Here is a 15,347-nt window from a genome sequence, read left to right on the forward strand (position 1 = left end):
CAAGGGCGTGGCGGTGGCACCCCTCTAAACTTGGGCCTTTTCACCCAGTATTCACTTTTGGTCCTGTGGCACCCATACCGTATCCCTGAGTGGTGTCAAATTGGACTCCACAGCACCCTTGGTCGCTCTCGACCTGTGGGTGATATGGTGGGTAAATCTGAGCTGGTGACCAAAATGACCCAAAATCCAAAAAATCTCAAAGGAGAAACCATGTGAATTTTGCCCAAAATCCAAAGGTGACCGATTTGGTCCAAACTTGCCTCACAGGTAGAGAGTTGGACAAAGTACAAAGGAAGGTAGACATGAACAGCCTTAGCCCAAGGGCGTGGCGGTGGCATCCCTCCAAACTTGGGCCTTTTCAATCACTATTCAGTTTTGGGCCTGTGGCACCCATACCGTATCCATGAATGGTGTCAAATTGGACTCCACTGCAGCCCTAGACGCCCTCGACCTGTGGGTAATATGGCGGGTAAATCTGAGCAGTTGACCAATATGACCCAAAATCCAAAAAATCTCAAAGGAGAAACCATATGAATTTTGCCCAAAATCCGAAGGTGACCGATTTGGTCCAAACTTGCCTCACAGGTAGAGAGTCGGACAAAGTACAAAGCAAGGTAGACATCAACAGCTTTAGCCCAAGGGCATGGCGGTGGCACCGTTCCAAATTGGGCCTTTTCACCCAGTATTCACTTTTGGGCCTGTGGCACCCATACCGTATCCCTAAGTGGTGTCAAATTGGACTGCACGGCAGCCGTGGACGCCCTCGACCTGTGGGTGATATGGCGAGTAAATCGGAGCAGGTGACCAATATGACATAAAATCAAAAAAATCTCAAAGGAGAAACCATATAGATTTTGCCCAAAATCCGAAGGTGACCGATATGGTCCAAACTTGCCTCACATGTTGAGAGTCCGACAAAGTTTAAAGCAAGGTAGACATGAACAGCCTTAGCCCAAGGGCGTGACGGTGGCACCCCTCCAAACTTGGGCTTTTTCACCCAGTATTCACTTCTTGGCCTGTAGCACCCATACCGTATCCCTGAGTGGTGTCAAATTGAACTCCATGGCAGCCCTGGACGCCCTTGACCTGTGGGTGATATGGCGGGTAAATCGGAGCAGGTGACCAATATGACCCAAAATCCAAAAAATCTCAAAGGAGAAACCATATGAATTTTGCCCAAAATCCGAAGGTGACTGATTTGGTCCAAACTTGCCTCGCAGGTTGAGAGTCGGACAAAGTTTAAAGCAAGGTAGACATGAACAGCCTTGGCCCAAGGGCATGGCGGTGGCACCCCTCCAAACTTGGGCTTTTTCACCCAGTATTCACTTCTTGGCCTGTAGCACCCATACCGTATCCCTGAGTGGTGTCAAATTGAACTCCACGGCAGCCCTGGACGCCCTCGACCTGTGGGTGATATGGCGGGTAAATCGGAGCAGGTGACCAATATGACCCAAAATCCAAAAAATCTCAAAGGAGAAACCATATGAATTTTGCCGTATTCACTTTTGGTCCTGTGGCACCCATATGGTATCCCTGAGTGGTGTCAAATTGGACTCCACGGCAGCCCTGGACGCCCTCGACCTGTGGGTGATATGGCGGGTAAATCGGAGGAGGTGACCAATATGTCCCAAAATCCAATACACAACCATTCTCCATTCATCCCTTTCTTCTGTCTTCTCCAGTCTTCCCTCCACAGACATTCCGCTTTCCCAATGCCCCTTTTAGCCCATCCATCCATCTCATCCTTGGTGCCCCCTCCTTCCACCTCTGCCTTCACTCATTCTTTCCATGTGTTCAAACCATCCCAATACTCTTTCATCAACCCTATCTCCCAACTCCCTTTCCACCACTGTTTTCCTCCTTGTGTCTCACTTTATCCAGCCTAGTAACCCCTATCATACTTCTCAGGCACCTCATCTCACTCTTTCAAACTCCTATGTTCCATGTTTCTACCCCATACAGTGCTGTCAGCACAATCACTCCTTCATACAATCTCTTAGCATCCATTCCCAAATGTCTATTACTCATTACTCTTTTTAATCTCCCAAGACATTTACTTGCTTCTCTCAATCTACATTCTACCTCCACTCCTCCCTTTTCCACCACATTTGTACCCAAGTATCTAAACCCATCTACTTCCTCCAGTCTCTCTTCCTTAATACTCACTTCCAGTCTACTGCCACTTTCTCCCCTTGTACATCTCGTCACCTTACTTTTACCCACATTTATTTTCAGCTTCCTTCTTTCACACACCTTCCCAAACTCAAGTCACTAACTTCCTCAATCCCTCCTCTGATCCTGCCACAAATGCAATGTCATCAGCAAACAACAACTGGCTCATGTCCCACTTTTCTCCATTTTCTTTAATCATCTCCAATCCCCGACCCATTACCCTTGCATTTACCTCGCACACCACCCAATCTATGTATAAATTGAGCAACGAGGCAACATAACACATCTTTGTCGAAGCCCCACCTTCAAAAGCCATTCTTACTAAAGTAATAATTTCCAAACTGTAAACACTTCTTTTACTACTAGTTCACCTTAGCTATAACCAAATATAGCAGTTTCCATCAACCCTGAAAATAAAACTACTATTTTGCAAGAGATGACCTTTTATTATCCTATATATCTCCATAATACAATAATTTATTGTGATAACGTGTGTACCCAGTAGATATTATTCTTTAAGATTTATTCAAAATCCAATGATATAGTTAACAAAAATAGAGATGCAACATTCTCCACTATTATTTCCCTTTCTTTCTATGACCTTGATTTCCTGCCTTCCTATAACCTCGCATTCCTAAGCTTGTATCTACTGGCTTGATTTTATTTCTATTTCTGTTCTTGACATTGGTCACTTCATAGAAGTTACTTCCAGTCTTCTTCCTTTTCTGTTCTCTCTCTATTCTTCTCTGCTGTTTGGATGTTAGTTTTACAACTTCCTCTTCATCATCATCATCTCTTCTCTTTTCACCTTTCTTTCTAAATGGTTTAGCTGTACTAACTTCAAACTTTCCTGTATTTGTGGTCTTCACAGTACTAACTTCAAAATTCCCTGCACTTGTGTTTATAAGCTTGTCACCTTTCTCATTTTCATGATCAGCTATATCAACTATATCTTCTACCTGACCTTCATTTTCTGTTTGTGCTTTAGTGTTTTCAACATTTTCACATTCCTCCTCCTCCTCATCAGATTCATTAAAATCACCATCAATTGGTTCCAGTGGCTTTTCATCCTCTTCTGAATACTCTACAGTTAGAGTAATCTTTGACAAATTTTGTTTAACTCCCATTACATCAAAGTGCGAGTTGAAAGTTTTCTGAAGCTCTTCTTCTTCAATCTGCAGCTCTTTTGCAACTCCCTCGGCCATTGCAGCATTCTCCTTTGACTTCAACTCCTCAAATGCTCCTGAATCATGGCCTGGTGGGGCCACAAAGTATGGGAGCTTCCCACGCTGCCAATCATTCAGAATCATCCTTGAAACGATATTCAAATCTGGCTCACCACCTTTTCTAAGCTTACCTGATCTTCTTGCAACTTTCTCCAAGAAATCATTTGGAATAATCCATTCCTCAATCTACAAAAAGTAAAGAAACACACAATTTTAATATTCTACAATGTAATAATGTTCTAAATACCCACAGTTTGAACAACTAAAATATTCAAGGTTGTCCTCCCATTAAAACTAAAATTAATTCAAACTGAACTAAGGTATCATTAATAATTTAGGTTTCTAGTGCAAATTATGATCTTTCATTCTTAGGCCAGTCAATAGGGGGTTGAATAAGGAAAAAAATTAAGGAAAGCTGCAATATGCTTTATTTTCTTCCTAATGTGGTTCTTAATAATGTATTAATTTTGCACCCCTCTACCTTCCCGGATTTAGCCGCCATTTTGAAAAAATGGCGGACAAAAACGGTTTTTTCCAAATATCTCGCTTGAAATGCATTTTACAGAGAAAGTAGTCGAAACAAAAAATAATCTACATAAAATTTCCTATAATATTTGTCCCTGTCATGTTTTCCATAGGTTGCACCGTTTTTGCGCTAGAGCTGTGGAAAGATTCACATATAATATTTTATACTTTCCATTTCCGAGTTTAGTCTCGAATATCTTCTCCCAAGGGTGTCCTTCCTCCTTGATTCTGGCTTAGGACAGACAGTGATTGCTCACTGGCGGAGTTACCACCCTTACACCCAACCATCCACCCAAAATGTGAAGTTATCAATTATAGTTATTGCTAGCCTATATCAGTTATCAATTTTATAGCAATTGTCTTGTTTGCTAGTACTTTTTTGCTTGTTATTTTGTAGAATTACAACAACAAGGAAATTGACTGTTGTCTTACAATATATTTTTTTCTGATTCAATGAGCTGTTTCACTTTCTGGCATTAGGAAGTTTTCTAACATGGCATCAAGAGGATCATCACAGTCATCTTCATGAATGATGATGTCAACATTTGAACATGACAGGCCCTTGCAAGAAGCACATATCATGGAACATTTTAAGCCTGCCTTTCTACAGCTGCAGGAGGTGGTCCCACAACCTTTGTGGCACTTGCAAGATACAATATTTATCAGTTCTGGTGGAGCAGGGTCTTTATCTGTAGTGACTGGTACCAGTCCTTTTGAAGTAGCCTTCCATCCCCACTGCGTAGGTGGCAAGTCATTTCCCAACCACTTCTGCACTTGGTGATAAGTACGTAAGGAATGAAATCTGGCTGCTGCATCTGTTGGAGGTAAAGAAGCCAAAGAGAAATTCATTTTGTTTAGCGCCTGGACAAAACACTGATATCGTGCATCACAAAGGGATTTGCATTCATTAGCTCCATATAGCTGAATAATGAAAGCCTCGCCTACTTCAGCAATCTGTTCAGGTACAGCAGATGGGTCTCTAAATTTACCAACAAGATCTTGCAGTTGTCCCCGTTTTTCCAATAGCTTTATGAACTTCAGTTTACCCTGTCTGAAGAAGGCTGAAGTAGTATCAGCCCCACTAAATGCATGTAAGAAAAGGATGTTGTCCTTGATAACTGAACCAAATTTCATGGAAGATGGTGTGTAGAGTTTACTTTCTATATTTCCTTTAACTGGTTTTAACATATAGATATTTGTGTTTGATTCACCCAAGGCTGTAAGGATAATTAAGAGGTCTACATCTTCTCCAACTATTGTTACAGATTTAGCTTTGGTTGACTCTTCAATAGCAGTTGCAACAATCAGTGTGTCTGCATCTTCAATTGCTTGTTTGACAGTAAACCCCTCGTTGGTCAATTTAGTGCTAAGCATTGCAATAAGTCGGCTCTTATTTCTTTCATTTAGAAGAAACTTACTTTGGCTTAATATTGCTGACATTGTTTCCTGTGTCACGGAAACAGATCACTGGTTTTCTATTTTTGTTCACAGAAACAATAATATCATGTCCATATCTCTCTATCAATTCAGATTTTATGGTTTTATCATTTGGTAGCTCACCCTCATATTCTGAAAAAATCTCACTGAAAGTAAACTGGCATTCCTCTCGATTTTCCTCCAAGTAGTTAAAAGCATGACTCATTGCCTCAGAAACCGTAGAGCTTTTGGGACGACCACGTTTCATACCAGAAGATGTTTGGTAGAATTTTTTCATGCAGGCTGAATGGTACCTTGCCTCAGCAGCAACTAAATCCACTACGTTACATATACGAGTACATACTTCTTTGCCCCATTCATCTTTTCTCATTTCACCAGCTTTCAAAATAGTATCCTTAACATGCAGCATCTCTATACAGTGCACAGATTCACGATCACCTAAATATTTTTTGCTTTCTTTTTTCAAAAAGTCACTTGATGCATCTTTTCCACAAAAGAGACAATCATGAAGAAAATCAAACTGTAATTCTTGACTTATCAGTGACGTTGTCGGCACTTGCGAGGTTTTCTGCCTTGCTTGGAAAGTTTCAGCTCTCCGTTCTTTTGTATACACTTTTCTACATTTTTCATGCACTTTCACACTTTTTAGTCCTTCTAACAGAGAATGTTTTCTGTCTTTCCACTTAATGCTATAATCAATCAGTGTCTTTATTCCTTTCTCTTTAACTTCTCTAGTCTCACCCACAGAAAGCTGTCCATTGCATGTTAAACATTTCCCCAATGAAGACATTTTGCACCAACAACTGCCTGGGGTTTCACTGAAGCTTTAACTATCTATCTTAATAGTTCTGAAACAAAAGAAAGACTATAATCAAGTTAGGAACTTAGATATTTTATTCAGTATAGCATACAAAGGAAATTATTATATGATCTTTGTGCACTGTAGGTATCAAATAAAGATAAACACAATCTTTTCGCACATTTAGCGCAAAAACAGTGAGGTATATCACAAAATTGAATAAAATAACTTTTGTAGGAAATTTTATGTAGAATAAATTTTGTTACGATACATTTTTCGTTAAAATTAGTTTCTAGTGAGATATTTGGAAAAAACTGTTTTTGGTCGCCATTTTTTCAAGATGGCGGCCAAATCCGGGGGGGTAGAGGGGTGCAAAATTAATGTTATTAAGTAAGGTATTATAAACACATTAAGCTTATTGCAGCTTTCCCTGATTTTTTTCCTTATTCGCCTTTTTTTACTCCTCTATTGACTGGCCTGATTTAATTTTAAATACTTCTACTGTATTCTTCTCATATATTGAAACATATTATGATGAAAATACAAAATATAACTCCCAGTTTCATAACCTATCTATATACCAAAAGGCATCTCCCTCCTTACAAAGAAGATAGCAACAGCCATGTAATTTGAAGTGCTCCATTAAGAATAGGGTCCATTTTTTTTTTCATTCTTAACCCAATCCATTTGAATAGCTTTTTTATTACTGTATTTGCAAATATTAAATTCCATTCAGTGAAAGTGAAACATTTTAAGACATGTTTCTTGGGCAAGATGCAGGGATGACCCCTCATCCAGGAGCCAAGATAAGAGAGCACATCGTGGATGACGGGTCATCTTACTTACCTTATAAGTCTTTTTGACGTAGTCATGCTTGACTCTTTCTAACACGACTGGTATATAGTCCTCAGGATTTTCTAAGTATTCTGTACGCACTGCTCCCTTGAGTACTACATCTACCGAGGTTTCATGTGATGGAGGAACGACACCAGGGCAATCAATGAGATATATCCGTTGCATCAGTGTCACATACTGCCATACCTTGGTTTCTCCAGCTATTGGGGCAACATTACACACCTGGAAGATCAAAGCAGACATGATTTGCACAAACTAAGTAAAAGCTGGTTGATGGCATTGTCAAATTGGGTAAAGGTTGCATTTTCTTTCCTCTAATATAACTATACATAAATATATATACATATATATACCAAAGGGCCTTTTTCCCATATATGGGGAATGGCCAACACATCTGGAAAATATACCTTCTTGGCTTTCAAGGTATTGATTATTGAACTCTTTCCAACATTTGGGTATCCGATAAGCCCGACACTAATCTGTTTCTTATCCTCGTGCAACCTTGAGAACTGTCGGAGGAGGGTAATACGTGAACCTTTACCAAATGGGTTGGTTATAGAAGCATGAAAGGCCATCGTGGGGTATTCGCTACTCAAGATTGCAACCCATTTCTGTGTTACCCAAACTGGAATCAGATCGACCTGAAAAAAATATGGGTACTTGAAACATCATGAAATAAAAAACTATACTCTTATTACAAACATTACAATTGGCCACCACATTAGCTAACAATAACTACATACATACATATACCAAGATACCTGTCCCCTTTATCAGGGAGGTGGCAGAATGATGAGGGGGCAAAGAGGGGGAGTCACCGATTAAGTGAAGCAGCGTTGCTGTGGATGTGTTGTGTCTTGTTGCATTGCTTCTGACCCAGGGCTGTGGGCAAGGATACAGGGATGACCATCATCCATGAGGAGCTAAGACGAGAGGGAGGAAAGGGTGGTGGATGGGAGTAGAATGGGTATATGCCTTCTGACTTTGGCTACCTCCAGATTTAAAGCATACACCCATCCCACACCCTCCCAAAACCCCATTTGCTGTCCCTCCCATCTTGGCTCCTCATAGATGAGGGGTTATGCAGTTATCCCTGTCCTCCCTCACACTGCCTGGGTCAGGGGCAAGGCAACTAAATACAATATTTCCACAGCAAGGCCCAACAAATGAAGGCAGTCTATCCCCCCACTGCATTACCATGTGACAACTCCCCTACCAACCCCTTATCCATTAAGAAATATATGGAGCACATAAAAATATCCTTTCAAGTTACATAATTTCTTCATCCATTTACAATCACTCTCGATTGACTCTTATCCTTTTAACTCTATTTTCCTTGCTTAACAGACATTACTCTTGCATACAGCTTTCCCTTCACCTAATCCATTCCATCAATTTCTGCTTCCTACATTCCATCAATTTCTGCTTCCTACAGTCTTTTTGCTTGCATCTTGCCCACTGCCCTGGGTCAGAAGCAATGCAGCAAGACACAGCACATCCACAACAAGGCTGCTGTGGATGTGCTGTCTCCATACACTCATGCAGAAAAAGAGAAGACGGGGAGAAATCACTTCAGGCTGCATCAAAATATCATTCACTTGTACTCCCTCATCCCCATCTCCCACCCACTCCCTTTCATGCATCCCAGCATCATCCATACACAACCATTCTCCATTCACCCCTATCTTCTGTCTTCTCCCTCTCTTCCTCAACAGACATTACCCTTTTTCCCAATGCCCCTTTTACCCCATCCATCCATCTCATCCTTGGTAGCCCATTCATGTTCATTCCTACACCTCTTTTACTAGTTGTTCTTCACTTATTATTTCCATGTGTCCAAACTATCCCAATACTCTTTCATCAACCCTATCTCCCAACTCCCTTTACACCCCTGCTCTCCATGTCACTTCCTTGTTTCTCACTTTATCCATCCTAGTAATTCCTACCATGCTTCTCTGGCATTTTATCTCACATTTAAACTCTTCCTCTCTTATGTTCCATGTTTCTGCCCTATACTGTGCTGTCTGTCCATTCCCAAATGTCTATTTCTCATTACACTTTTTAATCCCCAAAGGCACTTACTCACTTCTCTCAATTTACATTCTACCTCCACTCCTCCCTTTCGTGCCACATTCACACCCAAGTACCTAAAGCTATCCACTTCCTCCAGTCTCTCTCCCTTAATACTCACTTCCAATTTGCTGCCACATTTTCCCCTTGTGCATCTCATCACCTTACTTTTACCCATATTTATCATCAACTTCTTTCACACACCTTCCCAAACTCTGTCACTAACACACTCAATCCCTCATCTGATCCTACCACAAGTGCAGCATCATCAGCAATCAACAACTGGCTTATCTCCCATTTTTTTCCATTTTCCTCTTGCACCACCCCATCCATGTGTATAAATTGAACAGCCAAGGTGACATAACACATCCCTGGTGAAGTACCACCTTTACCTCAAACCACTCCCTCCCTCCATTCCTAATTCTAACACAGGCTCTACTACTCTCATAAAAACTTTTGACTGCTCTCAACAGCTTTTCTCTTGTCCCTTATATCTGCAATACCTCCCACAGTGCCTTCCTGTCTACCCTGTCATAAGCCTTTTCCAAATCCATATAGGCCCAAAAAACATCCATACCTTTCCCTAACGCTTTCTCACATATGTCTTACCACAAAAATCTGATCCACACAACCCCTACCTTTCCTGAACCAACACAGTTCCTCACCAATTACTCCCTCTGTTCCTTTCCTAATCCTTTCAATCAAAACCCTCCCATAAGCCTTCCCAACTACACTTAGCAAATTGATCCCTCTGAAACTACTACACTCACATTTGTCCCCTTGTAAAGTGGAACTATACAGGCATACCTCCAGTCCTCTGGCACTCTACTGTCTCTTAAACAAACATTAAATAACCTCACCATTCAGTCCACCATCATTGTATCTCTTTTTTTTTTTTTTTTTTACATTCTTTTTATTTTTTCGTTTAGGAATGTCCCCTGTGGGGCTACAGGAAGAAGGATGCCTAGTCCCACTCCCCATCCCTTTCTTCTTGCCTCTTACGATCCAAGTGGAAATACTTGGTGGCAGTATTCTTTTCCCCCACCACAAAAATAAATAAAATCAACACACCTTGTTCAGCACAAAAATAAGGTGTTTATGTGGCTTTTCAGTCTTCATATATTTTTCCACTAATTTTGATCTTGTGCCTTGTGGATCTCTTGCATCCAATACTTGTATAACAACATCTGAAGAATCAATGACTTTGTACAGTTCATTCCAGATACGTTTGCTTTTTCCAACCTGAAACAGAATCCAAAATAAATACTAATGTAATAAATTTCAATGAAATATATTTTCTATAAAGCAAACCTTACAAAACGGACTTCATTTTTTTTAGATATTTTTCTATGAAAAATATAAATTGTATCAACCATCAGAGAAAACTTTTTCTTTTTCTTTAAGGAAGGCTACTACATGAAGCAGATAATGAAACAAGTAAATCTAACTCCAATTATCCTCAATCTGCAGCTGGATCTAGCATAAATGCTCATGACAGAGACCTATTTAATGCATCTTACTATTAGAACCAATTGCTTTTTATGAAGATGGGTCTACAAAATAAATGAAGAATTAGAAAAAAATATATATACACACTGTTCAATCTTTTAACGAATGACCTCCCAAACCCAGTACCAGAACTAAACAAATGTTCTCTCCTATGTAGATGAAATGACAATAATAGCTCATACATACATATGTATACCAAAGGCTCTTTTCCCCTGACAAGGGAGGTAGCCAAAAAACAAAGGTATAAAAACAACTCCCACCCATTCCATCCCCACATACTCCACTCTCATCCACCCACTTCCCTTCCTCTTATCTAGACTCCTCCTGGATGACAGGTCATCCCTGCATCTCGCCCACTTGGCACAGTAAATATAAAACAGCAGCAATGGACATCCAAGCCTAATGAATAAACTAGAACAATCGGTCAAAAATAACAGAATAGACTTAAGCCCCAGAGAAAAAACCCTCCCTACTGCCATGATTACACTAGAGAATATTGAAACAGTATCAACACAGAATAGGCCTGACCACATATTCAAACTGCCTCGGATCCAACCACCACACAGAAGACAGAACAACTCGTACTTTAATGCTCCACACTAACAATCTAATGACAACAACAAAATACATCTTCCCTGAGTGACTTGTGGACCCATCCAGAGGCTATTGCCAGTTACCTAAAGGCTATGTGTCTTCCACAAGACACCAGGGATGATGGACTAATAACAGAATGAAGCCTCACCCCAGAAAAAAAAAAAAAAAAAAAAAAAAAAAATTATATATATATATATATATATATATATACACACACACACACACACACACACACACACATATACCAAAGGCTTCCCCCCCCCCTTACATGGGGGGTAGCCAAAAAGAAAAAGGCATAGAAACCACTCCCACCCATTCCATCCCCCTACATATTCCACTCCCACCCATTCCATCCCCTACATATTCCACTCCCCTCCACCTTCCTCTCTCCCTCTCATCTTGGCACCTCCTGGATGATGGGTCATCCCTGCATCTTGTCCACTGCCCTGGAAAAGAACCCTACAGAAAAAAAAAAGACTCCCACATCTGGTAAGAACCACATTGACATACTTGCATTTAGGACGCCATCCAGCACTGAAACAGACCAACACAAAATAGGCCTGGCCACAGATTAATCTTCCCCAGATGCAACCATTACACAGTGGATACAGAACACTTCCGGTTACAATGCCCCACAATAACAACCCCTAGGTAACAACACATCTTCCCTATGTAACTTTTGCATTTGCCCCAAAGCCTGTTACTGGTTACCTGGAGGCCAAACTGCGAGGTTTATTGCCTAATATCTTTATCCCAGTCTTAGGATTGTCCTCAGGGATACTATAGGTAGTAGTAAACACAAGCTGGTAACATAGAAATAGTCCCATACCAACACAAGAAAGTAATAATAAAAAAAGAAAAAAAAAATTAAACCAAAAAAATAAATACATAAATAAAAAAAATCCATGTTTCTTCCCAAAGACTATTGCTAACTACAAGTAAAATGGATATGATTTCAGGTCAGTGAAGTTCAAGGCAACAATTATTACAAATAAAATTCAACAATAAAAATATATACAAATAAAAATGATAGCTAGACAAGCTACTTTACCTTCATGAACCATTCTGGTGGTGTATCTTGGGAATCAGGTGCATTCTGAACTAAATCATTATCCTTCGAAACATCGTATTTTCCCGCCTGCTCTTCAGCATGTTTTGCAAACTCACTAAAATTACTTATCTATAAAAGAAAGAATTCAAGTGCTTACACTATCAATTAAGACATTGTAAGCTTAGACAGCATTAAAGTTCTCATGTTATCAACAAAGGTATCTGATCAAAATATACACATAAATTGAATGCGTGAAATACACAAGGAAACCTAGAGATGCATGAAATTCATTTAACAATCAAAATGTTATACAAAAATATTAGTTTATGCCATGATAAATGGTATCTTAATGGAATTCTACTTTATCTCTTTATGATAAGATCTCCATTTTGTTCTGACTATGGGTACTACACCATCCAGATGAAGTCAGGGTTATTGTAATTAACTCCTTCCATATGATGATACATTACAGATTTTGTGACATATTACAAGTAGAAGATTTTAATAATTTTTGTATAGAACACCATGCCAAAGGAATGTCTGAATTAAGATACAAGCATCCAATATCATTTCCAATGTTCAATGTAGAACTCGAGTTTGTGGTCGAGGAAATTACAGAAAGAAATGAAGGTCTACTGACTGGCTCTCTAATAATATTAAACCTTAGATATAGATATGGATGTGCCAATAACGTACTGATGACTAACATGACCTTTTCACCTTCATAAAGGAAGCAGAGTAAGATTACAACCCAATCAATCCATTACCCCAGTTCTCTTTTGCAGAAGACCTATGGCCTCTAGCAAACTGGCCACAGCCAGTGGTTCAATTCAATAGTAAATCAGTCAAGATGTTTTGTGGAGCTGTCTGGAGTAAGGAAGATGGTACAATATAAAGTGCCCTGTGTCTTCTGTGTGGCAGTATCTAGGATATCTAGAAGACAATCCTGATAATGCAAACATTTCGCATGTAATACAAAATTAAAATCCTGAACCATTTTTGGGCAACTGGAAAGAACTAATACATAAAACTTTAACAACTTAAGGTATCTAGAATAAGTGATGTTACTAATGACATGTGATGGTCACTCATACTCTCTATTTCTCACAGATAGAGAGAGGTGCATGTGTGTGTATTTACCTAGTTGTATTTACCTAGTTGTATTTTACGGGAAGGGGAGCTATGCTCGTGGGGTCCCGTCTTCATATCTCATTTTATCTAAACTATTTTTAAATTCATGTATTGTTTTTGCACACACCACTTTCTCATCTAACTTGTTCCAACTGTCTATTACTCTGTGAGGAAAGCTGTTCTTTTTCAAATCTCTTCTATAGCTGTCTTTTTTTATTTTCTTTCCGTGTCCTCTTGTATTTCTGTCATCCCATTTTATCAGCTTCTCTCTATCAGTAATTTCCATGCCTTTCATGATTCTGTAAATAGTGTGTGTGTGTGTGTGTGAGATATTGAAAGATAGGGTACTTTCCCGAGGCTTTCCGCGTTCTCACTGGAATGTTGTTGCCTTTCTTCTCGCCAATTTTTGACTTTGACGTCTTGAAAGGCACTTCGTCTGGTATCCATCCAGTTCTTATTTCGCCAATTCAAATTCCTTTCTGCGTTTGACATCTTTCTCCTGACAAATTCTACGTCCTCAACGATTCAATAACCTGGAGAATCTTTTATCAGAAACAAAATCTCATATTCTGATATGACAAACAATTAGAGTGTGGAAAATAAATACATACAAATGTCATCACATAAATAAGATTATTATATATACGATAGACTCTGGTATTATTACACATGATACAAATATATATATATATATATATATAATTGTAGAAATATATATATATATAATATATATTATGCATATATATATGTATGTATATATATATATATATATATATATATATATATATATATATATATGTATATATATGTGTGTGTGTGTGTGTGTGTGTGTGTGTGTGTGTGTGTGTGTGTGTGTGTGTGTGTGTGTCTGTGTGTGTGTGTGTGGATGTGTATTCATATATATGTGTATATATATACACATATTTAAATATATATATATATATACATATGTATGTATATATGTATATACATATGTATATGTATATATGTATATATATATGTATATATACATATATGTTTATATGTATATAAAAATATAAAAATATTAATCTAAGCTTAGGTATGCACAGGCTTGATGATTTTATTTCAAAATAAATTGTTACATTTTTTCCTTCCTGGACATTTGTCCATCTGTGACCTGAGGACTGTTGGTGATTTCCTCAGACTTGCGTGATTCATCGTTCCGTGTTCCCTAAAATGTTTTTACTTCTATATATATACTGTCTGTATCTCCTTTACTATATTACCTTGACGATGTCTTAAATAGACGAAAACGTTCGGACTACGTTCCTTATTTACCAGTGTATTTTTCTCCAAATTATATTCACGTGTCATTTGTGAAATACCGGAATATATATATATATATATATATATATATATATATATATATATATATATATATATATATATATATATATATATATATACGCGCACACACGCACATATACAAATACACACACATACACACACACACACACACACACACACACACACACACAAACACACACACACACACACAAACACACACAAACACACACGCGCGCACACACGCGCGCACGCACACACACACACACACATACACACACACACACACACAAACACACACACACACACACACACACACACACACACACATACATACACACATGCACAAACACACACACACACACACACAGGCATACACAGAGACATACACACACACACACACACACACACACAAACACACACACACATACACACACACACACACACACACACACACACACACACACACACACACACATACACACACACACATGTATATGTATATATATATATATATATATATATATATATATATTCATATATATATACATATATATACATATATATTTATGTATATATATATAAATATATTAATATACATATATATGTATGTGTGTGTATATATACATATACATATATATATATATATGTGTATATAAATATATATATAGAT

At 38.7% G+C, this 15,347-nt stretch overlaps 1 protein-coding gene across 1 annotated transcript; it reads right to left on the minus strand.

The window, feature by feature from the left end:
* Positions 1–2,597: 2,597 nt before the first annotated feature.
* Positions 2,598–12,360, minus strand: LOC143023629 (uncharacterized; the record flags this gene model as incomplete). The annotated part of the gene is given in 5 exon segments (XM_076182217.1): positions 2,598–3,584; positions 7,006–7,236; positions 7,422–7,655; positions 10,156–10,326; positions 12,239–12,360. Coding segments are annotated over 5 exon segments (1,592 nt in total), but the record flags the coding sequence as incomplete, so codon positions are not given.
* Between the last annotated feature and the right edge of the window lie 2,987 nt (positions 12,361–15,347).

This window comes from Oratosquilla oratoria, unplaced genomic scaffold, assembly GCF_046742065.1.
Source record: "Oratosquilla oratoria isolate Oo_2021 unplaced genomic scaffold, ASM4674206v1 SCAFFOLD52, whole genome shotgun sequence".
Taxonomy (NCBI): Eukaryota; Metazoa; Arthropoda; class Malacostraca; order Stomatopoda; family Squillidae; genus Oratosquilla; species Oratosquilla oratoria.